The sequence below is a fragment of the Solanum lycopersicum genome, chromosome 2 (assembly GCF_036512215.1).
Source record: "Solanum lycopersicum chromosome 2, SLM_r2.1".
NCBI classification, from domain to species: Eukaryota; Viridiplantae; Streptophyta; class Magnoliopsida; order Solanales; family Solanaceae; genus Solanum; species Solanum lycopersicum.
Genome location: NC_090801.1, coordinates 69138108 through 69162871, shown reverse-complemented (window position 1 = coordinate 69162871; position 24764 = coordinate 69138108). Strand labels below are relative to the sequence as shown.

The 24764-nt window shown below is 34.4% G+C and overlaps 3 protein-coding genes across 5 annotated transcripts; 2 read left to right on the top strand and 1 right to left on the bottom strand.

Moving 5' to 3' along the window:
* The first annotated feature begins 1763 nt into the window (after positions 1-1763).
* On the top strand, positions 1764-11514 carry LOC101254150 (probable cytosolic oligopeptidase A). Of its 2 annotated transcripts, XR_739573.4 has the most exons (17): positions 1764-2314; positions 2386-2553; positions 3107-3230; positions 3698-3774; positions 4235-4378; positions 4478-4708; positions 4797-4887; positions 5261-5382; positions 6024-6131; positions 6230-6475; positions 7046-7191; positions 7787-7904; positions 8690-8881; positions 9564-9629; positions 9714-9785; positions 9881-10102; positions 10953-11514. XR_739573.4 is itself a non-coding variant. In XM_004231932.5 (16 exons), the coding sequence occupies exons 1-16, from the start codon at positions 1877-1879 to the stop codon at positions 9959-9961; spliced, it is 2424 nt and encodes an 807-aa protein (XP_004231980.1). In that variant the 5' UTR covers positions 1764-1876; the 3' UTR covers positions 9962-10125. The 2 variants fall into 2 exon arrangements, 1 of the variants encoding a protein (XP_004231980.1); XM_004231932.5 differs by lacking the exon at positions 10953-11514 and having other exon boundaries at positions 9881-10125.
* A 280-nt stretch (positions 11515-11794) lies between these two features.
* LOC101247692 (F-box/kelch-repeat protein At3g23880-like) lies at positions 11795-15266 on the top strand. Its single transcript, XM_069294015.1, has one exon. The coding sequence runs from the start codon at positions 13130-13132 to the stop codon at positions 14252-14254; it is 1125 nt and encodes a 374-aa protein (XP_069150116.1). The 5' UTR covers positions 11795-13129; the 3' UTR covers positions 14255-15266.
* A 1275-nt stretch (positions 15267-16541) lies between these two features.
* Positions 16542-23651, bottom strand: LOC101254439 (serine hydroxymethyltransferase, mitochondrial). Of its 2 annotated transcripts, XM_004231933.5 has the most exons (17): positions 23472-23646; positions 22946-23230; positions 22801-22851; positions 22624-22710; positions 21695-21816; positions 21499-21575; positions 21286-21410; positions 20524-20616; positions 19916-20008; positions 19600-19797; positions 19364-19468; positions 18712-18777; positions 18189-18266; positions 17833-17944; positions 17642-17752; positions 17113-17264; positions 16542-16741 (listed from the first exon to the last, which is right to left on the bottom strand). In XM_004231933.5, exons 2-16 carry the CDS (start codon positions 23033-23035, stop codon positions 17116-17118), a joined length of 1557 nt encoding a protein of 518 aa, XP_004231981.1. In that variant the 5' UTR covers positions 23036-23230; positions 23472-23646; the 3' UTR covers positions 16542-16741; positions 17113-17115. The 2 variants fall into 2 exon arrangements, with proteins under 2 accessions (XP_004231981.1, XP_010316057.1); XM_010317755.4 differs by having other exon boundaries at positions 17087-17264; positions 22946-23651.
* Positions 23652-24764: the final 1113 nt, after the last annotated feature.

Here is a 24764-nt window from a genome sequence, read left to right as displayed (position 1 = left end):
GATCATGTGGGTCACATATATTCTTCGCAAACTCCGCGCCACTCACACTGTTCCTGCTCTCTATTGTGACAACAAATCAACCATCTGTGTGGCCAAGAATTTCGTCCTACACACCAGAATGAAGCATGTTGATACTGATTGTCTCTTTGTTCGCGATGAAGTTCAGGCCGACACCATGACTGTGCAGTATGTACCCACTGAAGAACAACCGGCTGATATTCTCACCAAGCCTCTCCCGAGCCGACATCACGATTACCTCAGTTCCAAGCTTCCGTTCGCTTCCGCTCAGCTCAGTTGGAGGGGATAATAACAGATAGTATTAAATAAATAGTATTAAATAATATTAGTATTTACTGTGTACTAATCCTAGTACTCCTTAATCCTAGTCCTATTAGGATTAGTATTTCTTCACCAATGTTCATTTTTATAACTTCAAAATAAAGCAATTTAATATGTTAAATATTAATACCAAAATGCTAATAACCTAACAGTACTTAAAGTTTCAACAAAGCTTTTTTGTACTTTTCGCCTTTGATAAAACCTAATCAAAGATGGATTGCTTCATCTTTTTCTGGAACAAGAATGAATACAAATTTGATAAAGTATGCCAATGAAACAAACTATATTGGTACCACTCCGATCCGGTTTGGTGTTGTCAATACGACTATAGTAACCCCTACTGCAGTTTGCACAGTGGACTACTTTTTATTTCTAATTTAAGGGGTTTTCAGTGGCACAGTAAACATCCAGAGAACTTGACTAAATCAATAGCCTGCAAAACAAGCATGTATTGTACTTTTCGATAAAAATAAATCATAATTTTTTTTTACCATTATAGGGAGGAAAAAAATGTTTACCAGGATATCGCAAAGAGGATTGATGAGATAATGCATAAACCTTGTTCTAAAGTAAATACTATATAATACCTTGAAAACAATTACAGTTACATCTTTGACGTCAGTCTCCTAAAAAATCTGAAAAAGCATCAAATGTCACTGATGGCCTTTAAATGGGCATCAAGTTTGCAGAAGGTTCAACAATGATCTCGGTGTAACAGTTAAGTAAATGATTTTTTAAAATATTTGAGATAACATATAAAAAGGAAAAAAAATATAAATATGTTATTTTTAAAAGATAAATGGAAGACATAATTATTATTCTTTGAGATTTAACATATTTATCCTCAAAATAATTTATAATAAATACAAAATGAGATTAGTTTTACAATATGTTCTAAAGATAGAAGAAAGGATGATCACAAAAAACAATAATCAATTATGAAGTTATATTTAAAAACTCAAAATGATGGAGATATGAAAAATAAAAATTCACTTACAATTTCATATATATTGTAGTATATTCATGTTGTAACTATCATAATTTACATATTTCTCGATAAAAAAAAGATGAATATACATGAAATTTTAAAAAATACAAATAAATAAAATAGTAAGAATTTTTATAATTACAAAATGGTAATAAAAGTTTTACAACTGATCTATTTTTACTCTAGAATGCAAGATGAGAAGGAATATAAATAATATGGTGTGAGTGTGTTTGTTAGACTCTTCATTGCCCCCACTTATCTTACAAATTAAAATTGAAAAGTTATCAGATTCTTGTTTACATACATTTAATTAGTACATGCACTAAAATCTTGTTTGATGCATGAATTTAAATATACTATAACTATTACTTAATGTTCAATTAATTAAATAAATATTAATGTTAATTTATTTTTTTAAAAAGTAATAATAAAAAAAATTCAACTTTGAAATTACGAGCTCCACGGTTAATACATCACATCATATACACACGAATTAACTTTTAACTTTATTCAAAACTTGTAACAAAAAGAAGAAAAAAAAGGGTCAAGATGAAATATAGGAGGATAGGGTCACCGCTAAGCCGAATCCTGTACGGCTCCTCTACCACTCCGTCACTTATATTAAGCCTCTTCCTCATTTTAATGGCGACTCGTTTTTCGCTATCTCGTTCAGCTCGCCTTTGCTTAAGACCCACTTCTACTTTTTCACGTTTATCTACCAAAAACCTACTTCAGTGTCCGTCTTGTCCCCTCTGGTCATCCTCTTTCTCTCTCTGTCTTCACACTTTCCGCAAGTCAACTTCTCCCGGTAAATCCATCACCGTCCGATCATTTTCTCCATCGTCGGCATCCATTTCCGACCATCCTTCTAAAATGTCGATGGCTTCTGATGACAATCCTTTGTTGAAGGACTTTGATTTCCCACCATTCGATGTAATCGAAGCCAAGCACGTCCGTCCTGGAATTCGTGCCTTGCTTAACAAAATAGTATGTTTCGATTTCTCTTATATACTTAGGGTTTAATAGTGTGGCGCGTTAATTTTGTGATTTGAACGTAGGAGGAGGAATTGAGCGCTTTGGAGAAGAGTGTGGAGCCTACCTGGCCCAAGCTGGCGGAGCCATTGGAGAAGATCATTGATAGATTGACGGTTGTTTGGGGTGCGGTGAATCATCTCAAGTCCGTCAAAGATAATCCTGAACTTCGTTCCGCTCTTGAAGAAGTTCAGGTTTGTAATCTTGGGGCTTTTGGCATCACAATTATAATTTTCTACTAAAATAATATCATCTTGAACCCTTTTTTGAAGATTCTTTGCTTGAAGCCATACCAATTTATTTTTTCCGTGTCTGTGATTTCTTAATCTCCCAGAGTGTAAAGATCTCGTCTCTTTCGTTCAATCAATACAACGTGGTTCTTTTCCTTTCCCATGTTCTTGATTTTCTCCCGACAATTTGTTTTGAGTTCTTTTTTACATTGACTCATGGCCACAACAATTACGAGGGAGTAATTTAGTAGTCTCCTCTCTATAGATTCAAATTTTAATTTGTATTATAGCTTTTGCGTTGTTAAAAAGGATATTAATCAGAGTTGTTTGCTGGATAGATAATGATATCTTCTGTTTGACTACAAACCTTTTTCAATCTGATATACATCCTTTTATACACTTTCTAATTTGAGGCTTGATATGTGTCTTACTACAAGATTCCCATGCTCTTTTCTCTTTATCCTCGGATACGCTACTACTTTCATTGCATCATTGATACTATTTACTTCTCGTGCAGCCAGAAAAAGTTGCTTTTCAGCTTAAATTGGGTCAGAGTAAGCCAATCTATAATGCATTCAAAGCCATCCGAGAGTCACCTGAGTGGGACTCTTTGAGTGATGCTCGTAAACGAATAGTTGAATGTAAGTTCATGAAACTTATTTTTCCTTTTATCTTTTCGAATTCGGGAGGCACGGTGTCTTTAAGCATGAAAATCTATTTAATTCCTGTTGCGGTCTGTCCAGGACTGTAGTTTGAGATTTACTTTTCCTAATGCATCAACTTCTCTCTGCCAATTTGTTTTTGGTATTTTTTTTTGTGCAGAATCGTTATCGTTTATCCAATAAAGCTAAGAACTGTATATTATAAAATTGTATGTACAGTAATTTCTTTGCAACTTGCATGAAGTGCTTGATGGTCACATGATTCCGTTAAAAATTCAACTGTTGTTTCCCAACCCACCCTCACGATAAAAATAGAAACAGAAAGAAAGAACAAGAGAAATCAAAGAAGACCACATATTTTTAATGGTTAACTTTCATTTGAGGTCTTTCCAGCGCATTGCCTGCAAATAAATGGTCATCTCACACTCTGCTTCTTGCTCGTGCAGCGCAAATAAAGGAGGCTGTACTTAGTGGTATCGCTCTTGAGGATGATCAAAGAGAGCAATTTAACAAGATTGAACAGGTGTGCTCTGGTTTCTTGTTGAACACATAGTCTTCTCATTGTTCTATACCCCCCAAATGTTTCTTCTTAAATGCACTCTTAACAAGTGAAAAATTTAACGGACTGGTATTATAGCAATATATCTATAATACCAGTTATTTTATATGTATGTTTGAAGTTATTTTACTTGTACACCTATCTGATTTATGTTGTGGCTGTTTTTCCATTTTCTCTGAAAATATTTTGACGGATTTTTACTTTGTTTTGGGTGGTTGGTGTCTTTTTATGAGTGTTTTTTTATTCGAATTGCGAGATGATTATGTTGGAACTAAAAGTAACTGAGAATATTCCTGTTCAATATTTATGGATTTTAACCTCAGAGTAATATTTTAACTTATTGCAAACAGTCAGACAATTACTGCACGGTTGAAATTGTATTTTAAGTCACTATGTTGCATTTGACCTTATCTTCATTTTGCAGGATTTAGCAAAGCTATCTCAGAAATTTGATGAAAATGTTTTAGATTCCACCAAGAAGTTTGAAAAATTAATAATAGATAAGAAGGATATTGACGGATTACCTGCCACATCTCTTGGTTTGGCTGCACAGACAGCAGTGTCTAAGGTAACGCGGAAGCTCGCTTTGTGGATGTTTGAAAACTGAATTGATTTTGGTGACCTTGTCTCTTATGGATTCTCCTTTGTTGCCTGTGTCAAAAAACAGGGGCACGAAAATGCTACTGCAGAAGACGGGCCATGGATCATCACATTGGATGCGCCAAGTTATATGTCTGTGATTCAACATGCAAAGAATAGAACTCTTAGAGAAGAGGTGTACCGTGCTTGTATAAATCGTGCTTCTAGTGGAGACCTTGATAACACTGAGATAATTAACCAAATTCTAAAGCTTAGATTGGAAAAGGCTAAGCTCCTTGGATACAATAACTATGCTGAGGTATACATTTTTTAAAAAACTCACAATACCATCTATGTTGGTTAAATGTATTTTTTCTTTTTGAAAATTAAATGGTTTACTGATATAGGTAAGCATGGCGATGAAAATGGCCACTGTTGAAAAAGCCGAAGAGCTTTTAGAAAAGCTTCGTAGTGCTTCTTGGGATCCTGCAGTTAAAGGTAGGGCGTAAAAAAGCATCTCAATGGTATTTGAGATGTAAACTATACAGAGTCTTTGTTATGAGCTTTTATGTTTTTGATTTACTTTTTGCTTCATCAATTCCGAGTTCCCTTTTTAGTTTTTATTTACCAGATATGAGGTAAAATAGGCAAATTCTGATAGATGGATCAATCTTTAAAAAAGGTTGTCTTTTCTTTTTGTTTATTTATTTTGAAAATAAGATGATACTACTAACCACCTTAATTTTTGTGCTTTTCATATGGATTGCTTCTCTTTTTTTCTCTTCTCCCCTTGATGCAACCAAAATAACTGGTTGACCTCTCTTAGCTGACAATGTTTTGTGTTTACAAGCTTTTCCCTTGATCTATGTAGATTTGGAAGACTTGAAAGATTTCTGTAAAAGTCAAGGTTCTCCAGAAGCTGATGATCTGAACCATTGGGATATTACGTTCTGGAGTGAGAGGCTTCGTGAATCTAAGTATGAGCTAAACGAGGTGGGCCGTTATTCCTCTCCCCTTTATTTTTGTGTTCAAAGAAAAAATGGACCTTGGGTCTAACTTAAACCAAAAGTTAGCTTGAGGATCCTCCCAAGACCATAAAAGCAGACAACAACTCTTTTTCGTCAACCAATGTGAGATACTTGAAGTGTTGATTGGAAACAGTAAACAATGTGCATGCGGATGTGCCGATGTGAATTTTTCTTGTACATTCTTGGAAATGCCTTCTTCTGATGTCTGTTTGTCTTCTGATAGTTCACGAGTATTATAGAAGCTTTATGCTTCCTGATCATCCTTTCTTAAACCAAACTTAATAACAAATTGAGTTGAAAAAATGACAAGCAATGTACCCTTCCTTATAGTTTGAGACCATTATTATCTTGCTAAGTAGAATATATTTTAGCTTAACTATGGTGTCAAACACACGTGTATCATTGTTCATTTTAGGTACAATTATTTTAGTACTTGCTTTAGTAATATCAACACAAGTCTCTTCTCTTTCTCATTTGACCATTTAGTAACAAGTCCCTTCTTTGGTTTTGTTAATAGACCTCTACCTCTAGCGTTCAATAAATGCTTGTAAAACTTCCTTTTGATGCTTGTGTACAGCTCTGAGTTCACATGCTGCTTATTTGCAGGAAGAACTGCGCCCATACTTTTCGTTGCCTAGAGTTATGGATGGTCTTTTTAACCTTGTAAAGATGCTGTTTGATATCAATGTTGAGCCAGCTGATGGATTAGCTCCAGTAAGACTTTGTTCACTTGCCTTTCCTTTTATCTTTGTTCCTCCTGATCCTGTATGCAGAGGCAGATAATGTTGTGCACCGATGTGTGTGATTTCTAGGTTTGGAACAATGATGTCCGGTTTTACCGTGTGAATGATTCCTCTGGAAGTCCTATTGCCTACTTCTATTTTGATCCATACTCTCGTCCATCTGAGAAACGTGGCGGTGCTTGGATGGATGAAGTTGTTAGCCGAAGCCGTGTATTATCACGAGATGGTTCGAATGCTAGATTGCCTGTTGCACACATGGTTTGTAATCAGATGCCACCAGTTGGGGATAAACCCAGCCTAATGACATTCCGTGAGGTAAGCATGTGGTTTGACTCTAAGTGCCTTTGATAAGCTATTGTGCTGCATGGTATATCATCAGCTTTGGCTAATCTACTACTTGTTAGGCTTTGCATCAGAGTGGGTTGTAAAATAATTTTCTTTTGGGTGGATATGGGTGGTGTGGGAGGGACATGAGCAAATGTTTAAGCCGATATTTTTACTAATTTTAGGTTTAGGAATATTTCTAAGGTAATGTAAATGATTATGTCAATGTTGGGTATTACTGTATAAACACAGTATCTTCTATTCCTCCCTTTCCTTGTTATCTGTGGGGAAATATCTGATGGCTGGGCTTTCTATTTTTTTCTTTTATACAAAAACCCTGGGTCACAGCGCTTCTTCTCTCGAATCCTTTTGTTCAAGGTCTCGACAAAATTTTTATGTACTCTTTTCTTCATTAGCTTGTTTCTGAGATATATGATGCTTCCAATCATCTGCGGGGTTGTATCTATAGTTCATGAAAAGTTAACATTTACTTCTACACAAGTAAAATTACCATCACTCCGTCAGGCATGTTTTTGGTATTGAATACGTTATGCTTTTTAGGTTGAGACTGTCTTCCATGAATTTGGACATGCCCTTCAGCATATGCTAACTAAGCAGGATGAGGGTTTGGTTGCTGGCATAAGGGGTGTAGAGTGGGATGCTGTGGAATTGCCATCACAATTCATGGAGAATTGGTGCTATCACAGGTATGGTGATGTCCTTGTAATATTACTTGATCCGTTTAGTTCTGGTTGAAAAAACAAGTAACTCCACTTATGTTTCTAAAACAAAAAAGGTGGACAAAATGCACTTTGAAATAGCTATTTTCAGAGGCCCCTGCCTGTAGGCGTGCCTAGGTCATTTTCAAGCTTAAGAAAAGAAAGGAACAAATTGATGAACTCTTAAAACATTATCAGAAGGATTCTTCTTAAACCAAACCAAAAAAAAACACCACCATTTAATCAACTCTTGTTTCATATGCTTTTTATGCTGCCTGGTCGCTTCTATGATGTCTCCATGCCAACATTCTCTCTGAATAAGTTACTTTCAATGCAATTAATTTTTATTGTAGTGAGTTTTTATATGTTTGATTTTGTTTAGTTTCTCATAAATTGTATGCTCCACTTCAAAGGAGCCTGTGTTTCACTTTTCGCTTCAAGTCACGCAGACGTTGTCGGTTTTTGCGCTTTTCACTTTCAAAAATACTGCAGTAGAAGAGATATGGTTGAAGAAATCCATGTTTCGTTTCTTTTGAATCAGTTAGCTGTTGATTAGTCATTTTATTGATGAGCTGCTCTGCAGGGATACTCTGATGGGTATTGCTAAGCATCATGAAACTGGAGAGACACTCCCAGAAGACATATACAAGAAGCTTCTTGCTGCTAAAACTTTCCGTGCTGGTACCTTAAGTCTTCGGCAGGTGAGAACTTCCCCATTTTTCTCTTTTCTGGTCCTCTCTTAATAACCGTTTGACTGATTTTCCTTTCAACCAGTATTCTATTAGCCAACAATATATATTCCAAAATTTTCATGCCCTATTTCTTTATATAAAATAATTCATGTCTATGATCGAAGTCCGTAATTTTCCTTCAAACTCTTGGTGGGAGACATCAAGTCTCTTCATAACATTCAGGTTTGAGACCTTCATGGGCCACCAAAAAAAAAGTCTCTCCATAACATGCATTTAACATATACTATTTTCCTGGTTCATTTCTAATATTCTTTTAATGTAACTGAAGTTGATATACACGTGTTTCCCTTTCTTTATTGACTTTTAAATTGGAAGGGGGAGAGAAATAAGTTTTGAATGCACACTTTCTAAATCAGGTCTTCAGGAATAGCGACATTTTGCTGGATGTAGGGTTTTCAAGTCTAGTTAGTTAATCAAGTGGTGTCAATATTAAGTGCTCCACAAGTATGTAAAACGGTAGTAGGAACTAAAGGGATGTTCTCTGTTGTTTCGATTCATGCACCAGTGCCTGCATCTACCTGAATTGTCTTTGTTGGTTAGTTTCCTTAGCGTTCTTTGATTATGTTTCTAGAACTCTAAATTGTTCCCAGTGAGTGATGTATTCTGTAGATCTTTTCTTCTCTTTATTATGGTGTAGGTATTTTATTTAAAATTGTCATCATAAATGATGTTCGATGTCATGACTTCGTGATTCTGTTGAAATGCTTACCAGTGGCCATAAACTTTCTTTGTAGTTGAGATTTGCTACAGTTGATCTTGAGTTACATGCAAAATATGTTCCGGGTGGTTCGGAATCAATCTATTGTGTTGACCGACGGGTCTCTAAGAAAACCCAAGTGCTTCCTCCACTCCCAGACGATAAGTTCCTTGCCAGTTTCAGTCACATTTTTGCTGGTGGATATGCTGCTGGATACTACAGTTACAAGGTGCTTCTGCCCCCTTTTTGTGGTTCTTAGCTCCTTATATATTTCTAGTTAGTTGTATTTCCTGTGAGAGAGTTGTGTATAAATATTGTGGGGTTAAAGTGGAGAAGTTATATCTTTTTAGATCCATCGTGCCTCTGAAATTTAGTTTTCTCTTCCTCAATATAAGAATGTACGATTCTTTACTGCTTAATCTTAAAATTCTTCTGGCGTATTGATAGCACGTGCTTATATTGACCAAACTGTTAGGCTAGTACTGGAACTGTTGCTTGTATCCTAAGTTGATTGGACTCTCCAAAAATGTTCGGATCCTCCAAAATTGCACTACTTTTGAAGGATCCACCGCGCACCTGATGGCATTTTTGAAGAGTCCGAGCAACGTAACTTATATCTGCCTTTTGCTCAGCAACATAATATTTTTCTTATATTGACATGGTAATGGTAATAGGTTTTTGACGGATGTTCTATTATGATCTATTCCTGTTAATTACATTCTTTATATAGTATTTCTGTCTTTAAGAAATAACTTATTGGATTTAGATGTTCTACTATTTAGACTGTTGAAATATCTCCTTTCTTTCAAGTGGTTTTTATATCTTCTTCTATATAAAAATAAATAAATTGGGGTAGCCTTGTTCTAGATCAAGACATGCTTTAACCAACAAAGTATTTCCAATTTGTGCAGTGGGCAGAGGTTTTGTCTGCAGATGCTTTCTCTGCTTTTGAAGATGTTGGACTAGAGAATGAGAAGGTATAGTTTAGAACTTTTGCTTCCATAATCTTTAGTCATATTTTTCACCATTCAACTTATAGTAGTGGCTTTAAATTTGAGTAGGCTGTAAAAGAAACAGGCCAGAGATTCAGGGAGACTGTTCTTGCTCTTGGCGGTGGAAAGGCTCCACTGGAGGTAGGGGGATTATAACAATGCTAGTGTCTTGTTATGTTTTGCTCATTTTTTAATTCTGCTTAGTCTTCTGATGCATTCATTATCTTCATATTCAGGTTTTCGTGCAATTTAGAGGACGGGAACCTTCTCCAGAACCGCTGCTTAGGCATAATGGCCTACTTACCTCTTCTGCATGAAGATTGTTGTAGAACCATTAGAGACAATTGCAACTGTATTTGTTTTCAAGTTATTATAAAGAATTCACTTTAGAACAAAGCATTGCTACTGATTTCTCGTCTCCCTTTATGCCATTTTGAGATCATCATATGCCATATATAGTAAGTGCACCGTTCTTTTTGGATGTTCTCTTCCAGGAAAATTTTGCTATATTGTTTCATTGTGGTTTCCCGCATTATTGTTTTAGTTTATATATTTGTAAATGATATGTCCTCAATCACAAATGGCTCACATATCACATATATCCTGTCATTTTTTTTATTTATTTTTTTAGTTTATGGATATTTTTAATACATAATTCTTTTTTTTTTCTTTTTTGAGTCACGGACTAATTTGAGTTTTAAATGTCTTTATGATTCAATTGTTTATCGTAATTATTTATAAGAAATATGAAGATATGTGATTTATCAATGATACATTAAGGTATTGTAATATGGGTAGGAACAGAATTTTTGATAATTTCATAAGTTGGATTCGATGTACGGTCCTAGAATCCGTGCAATGCTTAAGCAAATCGTATGTTTGGTTTTCTCTTATGAATTGGAGGCATTGATAGATTGGAGTCTCCGTCAAATATAATTTCTTTTATTCCGCTATTCAGAAGTTGAGGTTCCAAATCGCTCTTGTGTATTGTCTCTCTGGCTCCAGCAGAGGAAGAGTTTTAACCCCCTGATAAAAAGAAGAAGTGTTTGCTTGGATAGCTGATGATCTCTAACTTAACCTGCCATCTGATATATGTTGTGGCCGTTTTTCCATTGTCTCTGGTTACATTTTGACGGATTTTTGCTTTGTTTTGGGTGGCTGTTTTTATTCATTCGAATAGCTAGATGGTTATTTTGGAACTGAAAGTAAATGACAACTTTCCTGTTCAGTTCTTACAGCTTTTATCCTCATAGACCACTACTGTGCAGCTGAAACTGTATTGAGTTTGACCTTATCTTCATTTTGCAGGATTTAGCAAGGAAACAAGTTCATTTGAAAAATCAGTAACAGATACGAAGGAAATTGAGGGATTGCCTGCCACCTCTCTTGGTTTGACTTCACATTGAAGCTCTCTTTGTGGGTGTTCGACAACTAAATTAACATTGATTTCTCTTTTGTGTTCTCTTTGCTGCCTGTAACTGATAACAGGGGCACAAAAATGCTACTGCAGAAGTCGGGCCATGGATGATTACATTTTGGATTTATACAGATTCACAAATACCGACTTCTGTTGGCTTTACTATTTCTGCAAAAACCACGGTAAAAAACTATGAATCCTACCACTTATGTCTCAGAGCAGGAGTTTATCTTGTTTTGAGAGCGGCCGGCGTCAAATCAGAAGGAAAATTTAGTAACATGTCAACTTTCATTGTTCCCCAAAGTCTGGGAACTTGAATCTGTGTATCATTTTAGGATTTATCTTAATGGTTTTTGATTTTATCAGAAGAATTGTATGTTTGATCACAAATTTCACTTGCATGTAAACATTGTCAGTCTTGTGATTTGGTGTAGTTAACTATTTGAACGTCAAGCCTAGTGATTTAGTCTTCTTGTTAAACCTTAACACCAAGAATTCTCAATTCACATTTTTCTCATACTTGGTATAAATAATGCCAGTAATTCCATCAACTCAAAAATTAAACTGGATCACGGGACCATCTTTCTGTTTCTCTCTTGTTTCCATTCCCAGCATATAATCAAAATCTCATTACAGTATTTGATTCTTTATTCTCCAATGCTCTCTTTCTCTTTTATATATACTGAAAGTAAGTAACTTTTTCCTTCCCCACAAGCAAAGTTGTTCACTTTTTTTGATTTTTGAGTTTGTGGGTTTCTGTGTTGCGTTTCCAAGTAGTTTTACTAACTCTGTGGAGCCTCTTCACAGTTCATGAATACCATTGTGGAAATGAAAGATTTGGGTTTTTGGGTTGGCCAAACTGCTAACACCTTTATCCTTCTCACTTGAGAGGCCGTATTTCTCCTGTGGCTCATTCTTTAATTAGGTTTACCTATCCTGAGATTGCTAATTTTTCTAAAGGTATTCAATTGTTTATTTCAATTTCTTTAACTTTTTTCACTTTCTCCTATTTGAAAGAGATTCGTTTCAGAGGGTCAACCTCTCTACCTTCCAAGGTAGGGGTAAGGTTTGCATTTTACTCTACCCTTCTCGGACCCTACTTGTGGAATTACAGGTAGCCGGCATAACCTTTGCCAAAGTTGCTGCAGAATTATTTTGACATGGCTAGTGTTGTGTGAGTGCATTTCCTTCCTTCTATTCGGTTTTAAATGGTGGCCTTCACCCTTGCTTATTATCTTTACATCTTAGGTTCTAAATGGTCACTGCTCTGCATCAATATTTGGCAACATTTGCTATCCTTTGACAAATTAGTAATAACTGTTGCCATATTTCTCAACGTTAAATTAATGTGAGCCACCAAATTAATAGTAAATTCTGTTTTGTTTAAAGTATGATGACTTTCTTGTTGAATGCAACTCCTTTTGGATTTCTAATTTTTATATATCATGATAGCGTATAGACTATAGTAAAAAAAATTTAAGCATAAAAAGGGGAGAAGGATCATGGTGATTTTTCTTATCGTAATTTATCGGTTTCATTTTTAATAAATTAATGAAATAATTATACGTAATTAGTGTTATGTATGGAGTCGAATAAAACATAAAAAAACTTTAGAGAATTTTGTTGATGAAAGGCAATAGGGGACTCATTGAAGAAAAGTAGGTATTAGCACAACTCTAATGTCATAAGGTGACCCAACACTTCATCAAAGACTACTAAACCAATTATATATAGTATTTGATATTGGGTATTACACGAATTCTTTTCATAAACAAATTCTAATCTTTAAAATTTGGAAAAAAACTAATGACAAAATATCATACAAATTTCAACACTAATAATAAAGAAAAATTAAGAATTCTAATCCTTAAAATAGGAAAGAAAATTACTGTAATTAGAATTCTAATCCTTAAAATATGGAAGAAAATTACTGCAATTAGTACCATGGTATATCAAAATTCAAATTAGTAGGTTTATATCAACACTAACCCTAAACCACATAACAACAATATTAATATAGCAGCAAATATTAAATCATTGAAAACCTCTTATTCTCTTCATCCCCAATATGGATACGGTAATGGGAACTAAGATTCAAGAGCAGGAAATACTTATAGAGATTCTCACAAAACTTTCTGTTAAGTCTCTTTTTCGTTTCAAATGTGTATCGAAATCTTGGAATTCATTATTAACCGAGCCTTACTTTAAGAAGAAGCATCACAATCATGCCAAAAATCAGCCTGATTCCCAAAAATTGTTTACTGGTACTTGCAAAAATTTCTATTGCTCTTCGTTATCCCCAAATGTTAATGATATACATACAGTTCCAAATATTTGTGAACCATTCAGTGGTTTTAAAATATATTGTTGTTGTGATGCCTTGTTTCTCATCGAGATGTGGACAATGTTTTTTCTATGGAACCCCACCACGTCAGAATCAGTGGTACTTCCCGCTATAGAATCGCCAGAACAGGATTCAACTTATGGATTGGGATATGACTCGACTAGTGATGATTATAAAGTCCTTAGGATTGACAAGGCGGGCATTGCACTAGATGAAATTGTAGCACTAAAAAATGGTTCCTGGAGAAAAATTTATTCGCCCTTAGTTAGTCCTGTCGGCGATGGCTCCATTTTGTGTTCTAAGGAATATTTGCCCTTTGTAAATGGAGCCTTTCACTGGCTTGGTATTCATCCTTCTCATATGATGTCGTTAAGTATTTCAGATGAGACATATAAGACAATACCCTTACCAAAAAATACGCGTTTATATCCTCGAAAAGTGGTGGCTATCGAAGTGGGCATATCTGTGTTGCAGAGTATGGTTTGTCTTTTTAACCATGACGAGATCACTTTTAATTTATGGATAATGAAAGAGTATGGTGTTCAGGAATTTTGGATAAAGTTACTCACGTTACCAAGTAATGGGGCTATTTCCATTATACCTATATATAGGTTTCCTGATGATAAAGTGCTATTTCGATACGAATATCTAGATGAATTACGAGGAATAAACATGATTTATAGAACATGTGACAATCAAATATGGTCCGTTGATATTGATCCACTTTCTTTTGTCATTGATGGTTTTGTTTACCTGGAAAGTTTAATCAATCCGAGAGAGATTGATGCATATTCGATTTCAAAAACAGACTCTCTTGGAAAAAGAAAAAGGGAGGGTTTGCTCGAATAGGTTGATCATATATTTCTTTGCTTATTTAGTTTGTTACTACTAGAACTTTAGTTATATCATTTATCTAAGAACTCTTGTGTTGCTTGCACGCCAATATGTGATACATTGGATTGCTTTTTAAATTATAGTCTATCATGTCTAAATTATTCAAAAATATATATATAAAAAAAAAAGTAGTATCAAAACTCGTTCAATTGGTATATTAATGAATCTGCAAATACAAGATAATTTTGTCAATTAAGTTTGATGTCAAGTTGGCTACTTATTTACAAGAGTAGCCTCTAATAACTACATAGTATATTCTTAAGAATATTTAATTGCAATTTAAAATTAGAAATCCAAAAAATATAAATGCCACGACATCAATTTGTCATGAAATGGCACGACTAAGAGCATGTTTGGCTCAGCTTAAAAGCTGGTCAAACTGACTTAAAAGTTGGTTTTTGACTTATTTAGCTGTTTGACAATACTCAAAACAGCTTATTCTAAGTTTAAAAAAAACTTATTTTAAGGCAAAAGTTAAAAGCTGGGGTAGGGGTGCTTTTTCTTTTTTTAGCTTATAAGCTGTTTTAAGTTGACCACATTTTTATCTTTTTGTGCTTAATATTTTTGTACAATCTCCAAATTACCCATATAACCCTAACATTTCTTTCTTCCATTTTTACCTTTTCACGTTTGACATAACAATTTCAGCACTTTTATCCAAACGCATAACTACTTATTTTAAAAATAAGTTTCAACACTTTTAAAAATAATTTTTTAAAGCTGCTTTTATTAAGCCCATCCAAACGGGCCCTAACAAAATGACGGTATTTTCGTAATTGGTATGAAAAGTTGAGGGTGATTGGATAATTTCAATAATTTCGTGCCCAAAATACCCTCAAAAGTAATACCCTTTCTCTACTTTTTAAAAAATCACTTCTGTAAAAGTAAAAAAGTTTAATAATTTATCATTATTTTATTTTACATTGCCCAAAAATATTTATATTTAATTTCATATTCTTTTACATGTTTTTTTTTTTTTATATATATATATGTTAATAAATTTGTATCTCGTTCTTCAGTTTGAAATTCGATTTTTTGTTTCCTCTTCGTCGGTAATTACCATTTCAAATAATAAATGAACAACAGTTGAATTAATAAAATTATATTTGTTTCGATAGTTTTCGTTGGTATGAAATAATTCTTCTATTTTTAATAATCGTAGTGTATGCCTGAAATTTAAATATCTCAATCTTCTATATAATATAATCGGTATGAATGTGCAAATTTGACCATTTGACTTGGCGGTAGTTATATCGATTATACAATAATGGTTGAAGATTCAAATAAAAGAATGAAATTTATTTACGAAAGTAATGTGGAAATAACTTACGATTAATTGCATCTTGTAAAGAAATATTTATTTACACCTGAATATATATTTATGCTAGCAATATTTTTTGAACAATAACGACACATTAAATTGTTATGATGTTTTTATTATATTATCTACATTTACCATTGTATTGATTATTTGAGATTGTGGTTTTTTTGTGTTGTTGCTCGATTTGGACTTATATTTACTATCTTCTCTATATTGTGGATTGGGCATATAAAGTTAAATATTTTTATTTACTAATGTAAAAGCTCGGTTTGAGCCTATATACTCTACCTTTTTTATATTGTGGATTGGGCTTGTAAAATTAAATACTTTTATCTACTAATGTTAAAAAATAGACTCTTTGAAACTAAGTTATTAATGCTATTGATGCGTGAAACTGGTTTGAAACTGATTTCACATTTTATGATTGATTGACCATATTTATTGATAATGTCTTATTTTATAATTTTCCAAACTTATTAACATTAAACAACTGACGCGGAATATACTAAATACATTTTGGTTCGTAAGTATGAACGAATGCTATTGCAGCGCAAATGATTTATTGTTAATCGTTTAGTCCATGTGGCCATTAGTTCGAATCTAGGATAGGTCACATTTTTAATTTATTTTAAAAAAAATATACCATTTCAATATTTTTTTTATTTCATATTATTTTCTTCAAATTTTTTAATTACTTTAAATGGAATAATTATGAAGAAATATGCTTAAAGAAAATAGTAAAATATATGCATAAAAAGTAGTGTAAATAAAGTGATTCTAAAATCTTTAATGAATCACGCTCAAGAAAACTATTTGATTACCTGATCAGTAATAGTGCAATATTTCATTCACTATAAGGTGCCTCATGCCAGTAACATGATAATCTCAAGGGAATAAAGCAACAGAATCAATGAAACAAAATTCAGCAAAGGTAACAAAAGTTTATTGCTTTAAAAAGGACCTCAGTTGGACTGTAAGTGATTAATATACAAACTGCATACATGGGAACCAACATGTGCTGGATTTCTTTACAATATATAAGCATGAGAACATGTACTTGAAAGCAATTCATGGTTGGATTTTCTTCCCCTTTCACCTTTCTGAAGCTTGATATTAGGTGCCTGTTACACGAACAAACCACAAACGGGAAAAGAGAACAAATGAGTCTCAAATGAAAATGAAGAGCAAGGAAAATAACCACATTTGAATAGGGTATAAAGGAGTAAATCTGATCTGAAGTATGAACTACTACACAAGCAAACCAAACATGTCCAAGTTTCTTTCAGATCCATATTATTATGCTGAATATTTGCTGATAATATTCCAATCTCATTGCATATAAAATGATCCTTGTGCTTTCACATCACAGGTTATCTGATTTGAAGTACCATAATGTTTTCATAAATTTTGATTGCTTTGTGGCTCATCATAGTCAAAGGGATACAGTTAATGACGAAACAAAGTACCTCAATGACGTTCCTTGTGTATGTACCTCTTAGTTTTTGTACTTCATGGTTTCCTTCTCAAACCCAATTGTAGGGAACTGCTTAGCATACTCCTCCACATCCTGACGGAGTTTTGCAATTTCAGACTTGATTGGAGCACTGGATTCTAGTGTTGATACAAAGTCTTTCAACTTTGTCCCTGATACAAGAAGATGGTATTATGGTAACAGTGGAAGTTGTTCGCAGTTTTGAAAAACCACACAAATTCAAATGATCAAGCATTTGAGGTAACAAAATCCAAGCCCTTAGACTAAAGAACTAAAAGGGTGATAATAAAAAGAACAACACATACTTATGCATAACTAATAAGTCGGACATCTATAGACAAGGTATTGTTTTATGAGATTTAATTCATATGCATTGACAGTGTTAAGAATATTTACACTATTGGTAAAGCTCAATTGATCATTGCACATTATTACTTTGTTTTCCAGGTTACTGTATCATACTTCAATATGGAGAGTTCCATCTTGTAATAGGTCAACCTAACTACACAAACGTGTAAATCTTACACACCTTGAGTTTCAGCCTTTACTTTCACTGCTATCTTCACAGCAGCATCAAAGAAATCAGCAACTTTAACAAAATCTTCCTCAAGAAATCCCCGAGAAGTGAGTGCAGGAGTTCCTGATTAAAAATAGTTTTAGCGGAGTTTGCTTACAAGGAAGAATAACTAATGAAGAAGATATCAAAGAGAGAGGTCTTACCCATTCTGATGCCACCAGGGACCATGGCAGAAACATCTCCAGGAACGGTGTTCTTGTTGGCTGCAATATGTACAGCTTCCAAGACTTTTTCAACCCTGGAACCATCAATACCCTGTAAAAGGACCAGGTTCAGTACTTGCATTGTATTATTTCTTTCGTGATAGAGCATAACAGATGCCAATATATAACATGCAGCAACCTCATGCACTAATATCTCAGCTGATCTTCAAAAGAGCTCACTGTAATAACTGTATTGCTCAAATTTTAATTCATCAAAAGCAATTGTTAAACTTAGTAGTCCTCACAGACAACTCACGAGGAAGATTTCTCCCTTTTCCTAGGAGTTCGTACTTTACCTTGTTTTTCATGTTCACCAAAACCAAGTGATTATCAGTTCCTCCAGAGACAAGTTCATAGCCCTTCTCCTCTAAAGCCTGCAGGATTGAAAAATATGCAGCAGGAATGAAGAAAGCAATATTATGGAGATAATAAGTCAACCATAATTTATAGTTCTTTTAAAAATGAATGGAATAAATACCCCAATCTATGCTCGAAATCTCAGAGACACTCATACTATATTAAAGTCTTATTACCCCCATGAACTCATTTTATAAATAACTTTTTACCCCTTTTCGGCCTACGTGGAACTATCTTTTGGACACAGCGCGTGCTGACTATATTTCAAAGATAGTGCCACGTCGAAAAAGGGTAGAAAATTATTTATAAAAATAAGTTCGGGGGTAAAAGGTAGGACTTTAGTTTAGCATAAGTGTTTATCTGGAATTTCAGGCATAGGTTGTGGGGTACTTGTGCATTTTCCCAAAAATAAACTATGGATTTCACTATGCTTCTGGGAACTGCATATTTCATTGACTTTACCTGGGCAAATTTCGCGGAGTTGCTGAGAACTTGCTCTTGGTAAGCTCTGTATTCTGGAGTAGTGGCCTGCATTTAGTAAATTAGAAGCATAGTGAGAACAAGCACCATCACAATAATTTTCATAATTACCTAAAAAATACTCAAGAGCATAATGGAATGTTTTTCGAGTTAAGTGAAGCTATTTCAGAAAGTACTGAAGCCAACAAGGAGTAAGAAGAAATTCCCATGGTTAGAGAGATCGGTTCTTCCAAAACCTCAAAACTCTTTGAATATTAGTACATAAATGACATTTATCTTTGTTTTTAGACCTATTCCATCTTTAAGTTGCATTCCTTGACAAGCTGCTTAGTATAATCATGTTTTTCACACTTTAAGCAAAAAAGGAACAATTTAGTAAGACATCAGAAGTGCTATCTGCGGGTGTTAGTGAAATTCCGGGACAATAAGTGCTCTGTATTCTGCTTGTTACACAAAATCATTTGCTGAACTAAGGTCAAAAGCCTTCAGCTTTTAAATCTCAAAAGGCTTAGTTCTTCGGCTAGCACACAGAGATCTCTCACATCCCTAAATAATAAGTAAGAAGATCCTTTACTTAGCCAGTAGCTATACAATTAACTGAACTATCAAAAATGTAGTTGTAAAGATATGAAACCTGTTTCAAGGCAACTGCCAATCCAGTGATGGTGTGATTGTGGGGACCACCTTGAAGTCCAGGAAAGACTGCCTGGTTAATTTTGTCTTCATAGTCGTAGAAAACCTTCAAAATTAGCATAAAATAATTATGATATTAGTTTTGACACTAGTTAGTCGGCCACATGAAACTGGTTAAATATTAGGAGATGTGATGCTGAGGTGACAGTTTAAGTGGAACTGTGCTCTTTAACTAACCTCCTTGCCTTGCTTGTTAACCTCTTTAACACCCTTCCTATAAAAAATCATAGCACCACGAGGGCCACGAAGGGACTTGTGGGTTGTGGTAGTGACAACATCAGCATAGTCAAATGGTGATGGGATAACTCCAGCTGCAACCAATCCACTAATGTGTGCCATATCTGCTAACAAAATAGCTTTCTGTTTGTTGCAAACCTGCCAGATATGCAAAAAGGCACAAGTTCAAATGCCTTCTCTAAAATTTATCGAGTTATCACCTTAACTTAATATAGACAATTAAGTATATATTGCACTATGGTAAAGTAAAGTTAACCTTCCGGATTCTGTCATAGTCATAAAGACGTGCGTAGGCACTAGCACCAGCAACAATCAATTTTGGCCTAAAGAGTGTGGCACTTTTCTCGAGCTGCAGAAAAAGATAAGTCATGAAATGTTAAAAGAGAATAGGTATCCGTTAATAAAAATCTAACATTACAAGCACACAGTGAAGTGGATTAGCCTTCAATAGTACTGATTATCTGAATAAACATTTATGACTGACAAGTTTCTATTACACTAGCTAACATAACCAGATGAAAAATCAGTTGTAAGAAGTAAAAGAAACATCAAAATAATCTGAAAAATAAAATAATGGAGGCAATGCTAGCTCCAACTTATTGTCTCATACTAATGACAAGTTATCTGGACATCATATTATGCTGAATCAAGATGGACTTTCTGATATCGCATTAAATTACTTCTAGTTTTCATCATGCTATATTATACTTAGTGACTCTACATAACTTTTGACGAATGAAAACGAACTCTTAAAAAGAAATTTGATTTACAATGCTGAATATGATTATAGGGGTACGCCATTCAAAAGGAGAGGGTGAAGGGTAGAGATCAAATGAATAGAACTATAAGAAAGCAGAAAACTACCTGGTCATAGTCAATATATCCAGTGCTCTCATCGAGTCTGTATGGCATTGTCTCAAAGAATATAGAGACTGCAGATATCTTCTTTGTATCAGTCTGTGATTAATAAACATAAGACATGCTGTATTAATGTAACTAAAATTAAATCAAACAATAATTGCACTAGAAAGAAGAAATCAAGGTTTTCCAAAAATAAGCTGACTCTAACTCCAGATCTGTATGGAATGTATGAACATAATTGGGACATGGACTCATATATGCATCAACTCACATGTGTTTTAACTTCATTTTTCTCAAATTTTACCAGCAATAACTTCCATTTTTAAGATCATGCGTGATTTTAAAGCAGAAAAGTTTGCTCTTCTAAAGCGGAAAAGCATACAGAACATTTTAACTATCAAAGATCAATGCAATATATAAAACAACCTGACAGAAATTGCATACAGCCATATTTAACAGCATTTCAGTTTAAATTGTCCTTTACTCACATATCAGATAAAATTTATGGGATGTTGGCCTTTGTCCGAGTGAAATTCCTCATCCACGAGAATGGTAAGGCAGAGGAACATAAGTAGTAAATGCACCTCATAGAAGCCCAGAAAACATTAATTGCCTATTACAAAGGACCCTAGAAGGATTACAGTATTTACACCACAAATACTAGTGCAAGCTTCTTAAGTGCCCACACTTTTTTAAGTAATGGTATTAGTTTGCAACAACAGAAACCAGTCATATACGACGAGAAACAACAAAATATAGAAGCACCTGATATCCATGAGAAAGATGTCCACCATGAGGAAGATCAAGAGCCATGATTCTCTCATGAGGTTTTAATAATGCAGTGTAAACATGAAAATTAGCGGGTGATCCTGATAGAGGCTGCACATTCACTGCAATAAGAAAAGGTTAATTGAGATGAGTACTTTTAGTTTCTAGCACTATTTAGACGATGAAACATAATAGAACAAAATTTATTACCTCCCCATTTTGCAGGATCCAACCTGAATGCTTCCAAAGCACGTTTCTGGCATAAGGTTTCTGCCATGTCTATGTACCTGGACAGCCACCCATTCTTCATAATGTTAAAATAAAATCTGAAGTTGATATATGACATGAAAATACAGGTTAATGACAAAAGTCTTAAGAGTTAAAAAATAGCAAATATTGTGCGTACTCATTTCCTCCATAGTATCTGGCACCAGGATATCCTTCACTGTACTTGTTAGTCATGACTGATCCAACTGCTTGCATCACCGAAACGGAAGTGAAATTTTCTGATGGAATGAGTTCGAGCCCCTAAAGAAAGCATTTTGAACTTAGGTAAGACATTTAACTTCCATAGCTAACTGCTTCTTCGCATCTTAAACAAAAGAAAGATAACTAGCAGAATGGATGCTATACGTGATAAGAAGAGTAAAAGAAATGAGACATACTATATAATTCTTAGCATTCAATGCTCTTAACAGGAGATTGATAAGTTAAATTAATTTCAGCAGTTGGAAGTTGGAACTCCCCATGAAGTAATCTGAAAGGCAGTTTTACTCAAAGGTGTAGTCTGGAGGACAATAAAGGGAGTCAAAACAATGGCATACCCGGAGCCAAATCCCAGCCGACACAAACAACACCAGGTAATTTTTCCCCATCTATCTAAGCCTTTGGGGGCAGAATATCCCCTGTTAGCTGTACCGACCCTAGGTAGCCAATATTTGGTGGAATAATTGAGGTGTGGGCAAACTCACATGGACATCACCGATACTAAATATATCTAAAAGATATTTCATATAGGCTTCTTTATTTTTTTTATGACAAGGGAACCCACAACCACTACACTTTGGATGCACATAGGGTAAACCATGCTCCAGTGTAATAGCCCGTAAATCACAGCAGAAAGTAAACCACACTAGATAAGCCTCGTGCGCCGAGAAAGCATGCAAGGTTTCATATAGACTTGTTTATTGAAACTGAAACATCAATGTTTGGCACAGGTTCCCAAGTATTACTAGTTAAATGTTCTAATTTGCTACAGTCTGAGCCTTAATTCCTTTGCGGTAAGCTTCAGTGAGTGAGAGATGGAAAGAAAAAGAAAAGAGAAGGCGATAGAACCTTCCATTGGCGTGCTTTCTCATGCTCAATAATGTCAGCAATCTCAGGATCAACAACCTCTAGTGGAGCATTCAGTTGCTTTGGCCACTGAAAGTATTCAGGATTTCAACTCAGAAATGAAAAGAACACAAGCAAAAGTTCAGATAACACATCTATTCCAATTCATCATGAACTTACAGCTACTCCGGATTTTTCCTTGTCGTATACAGCTTCATTAGGCAGTGATGACTGCAACAAACAACGCAAAGTAAATATAACTTAAAAGGAAAAGTAATACATAGTACTACTATAAATAATAAATAAACAAGTTATAAATACAAACCATGTAATAGATAGAGCCTCCATTGTAAAGACTCTTAACTGGCTTGTCAATTGTAGCAGAAAGCCTCCGAAGAGCTATTGCCATAGCCATTGCAGCTGTCCGCCTTTTGCACCAGCTAACACACAATTTCAAAGAGTTGTAGTGAATTTTTTTTTTTGTCTGGATTGGAGGATGATGTTTGGGTGGTGGTAGAAATTTGGATAAATTTTATGGTCGTTATGGCGCCACCTTACTCACATTCCATATCCATTTCTTTTTTACTCATGTTAAAAGTTACTCCATTAACTGCAAACCACATTATTTAAAATCTTAATCTAGCACATTATTGTTACTCATTACACAATCAATTCAAACTTAGCGATACTAGCATACTATAATATTCTTAAAAATAATATCATTTTTGTTCACTGAAGTGTAAAATTGGACCAGTAATTCGATTGTTTGTGGGGCATATCTCCCGTGGAAAATATTGTTACTTAGCGATCGTATTCTGCAATAGGAGCCATAAAAGCCCTATCCAACTTACAAGTTTCTTGACCACAAAAAGCGGCTCTCCAAGATTTAGGGTTACGGAATTTGGGGAAACCTTCATTATCGAAAATTTAATCTTTTCTTGGGTCACTGTACTCCCGCCGGTGACAATCCGTGGGTCCGATCGTCGCACGACGACGGAGGTTTTGAAAGGGAGACTGATAAGACCCTCTTTTTCATCTGGAATTATTTGGGCTTTTTTGTACTTACTTGTCCCGCCCCGTTATAAACTTACATGGGCTTACTGGTCTAAGAGGCAAACTTGGGCCTGACTTTTTATTTCTTTTCCATGTATGGACTAGCCACTTTTCGGACCAAATCCCACCTTTTAGTTTACTTATTATCATTATTTTCTATAAGTTTTATAAATTATCGAAATCTCTTAAATTTCTCTTTAAGTCAAAAATTTCATTAATGTATCTAACCCTCTTTTTAATGTATCAACGCATGTATCCGACCCTCTTTTTAATGTATCTGCGCTCTGATTTTTTTTCATTAATGTACATGGCGTATCTGACTCTCCATTAGTGTATCAGACCCTCCCTTTTATATATTCTATCCTCTTTTTAATGTATAAGCATTCAACGCTTATATTATTATATCTGTTTGAGGGATTTCTGTAATTATAAGCTTTTAAGTGATAGATTGTAATTTTGTCTTCAAAATATGTGATTTCTGTAATTTATTCATTTTTTACGAAAAAAACAACCTAATTATTTAAACATTTCTGTCATATTTATTAATTCTACCTATAATTTAAAATAGTTACATATAGTCTCACTAATTAATAAATGCATACCAGATTTCAAGTCAGATAACTGAAATACTTGTATTTTTGCTATCAAATGCACTCTGAAATATTGATACTTAGAGAACAGAGCGAGAGAAGAAAGAGGCAAGCGAGATAGGAAAAGGCGAACGAGAAAATAGGTGTATTCCGAATACATATGAATCACATTAAATACATGTATTTGATATTTACTATACATTTCAAAATACAAATATATAAAAAATAGGCGAGCAATAAAGTAATTATATCTTTGATACTTGTAAATCTACTTGGATACAGTGTGTATATATATATATATATATAAACCTAAATTTTGCACGAAAAGTAAGTTCCTATTATATTTCAGTTATAAGACTTTTTCCTAGAGTCCGCATATGGTAATCGTACAAAGGCCAATCCCATGACTAACTAAATTCGGCAGAGCATATAATATAGAGAAAATATACGGCATCTTTTTTATATCCCGCTTAATTAATGGGAGGACAAAAAGACAACTGG

Coding starts and splice junctions, on each gene's coding strand:
- LOC101254150 (XM_004231932.5), top strand. CDS start 1,877: ATGAAATATAGGAGGATAGGGTCACCGCTAAGCCGAATCCTGTACGGC. Junction 3,231..3,697: donor TCGTAAACGAATAGTTGAAT/GTAAGTTCATGA, acceptor TTGCTCGTGCAG/CGCAAATAAAGGAGGCTGTA. Junction 4,379..4,477: donor CACAGACAGCAGTGTCTAAG/GTAACGCGGAAG, acceptor GTCAAAAAACAG/GGGCACGAAAATGCTACTGC.
- LOC101247692 (XM_069294015.1), top strand. CDS start 13,130: ATGGATACGGTAATGGGAACTAAGATTCAAGAGCAGGAAATACTTATA.
- LOC101254439 (XM_010317755.4), bottom strand. CDS start 23,035: ATGGCTATGGCAATAGCTCTTCGGAGGCTTTCTGCTACAATTGACAAG. Junction 22,852..22,945: donor GAGGCTCTATCTATTACATG/GTTTGTATTTAT, acceptor TGTTTGTTGCAG/TCATCACTGCCTAATGAAGC. Junction 22,711..22,800: donor AGGAAAAATCCGGAGTAGCT/GTAAGTTCATGA, acceptor GAATACTTTCAG/TGGCCAAAGCAACTGAATGC.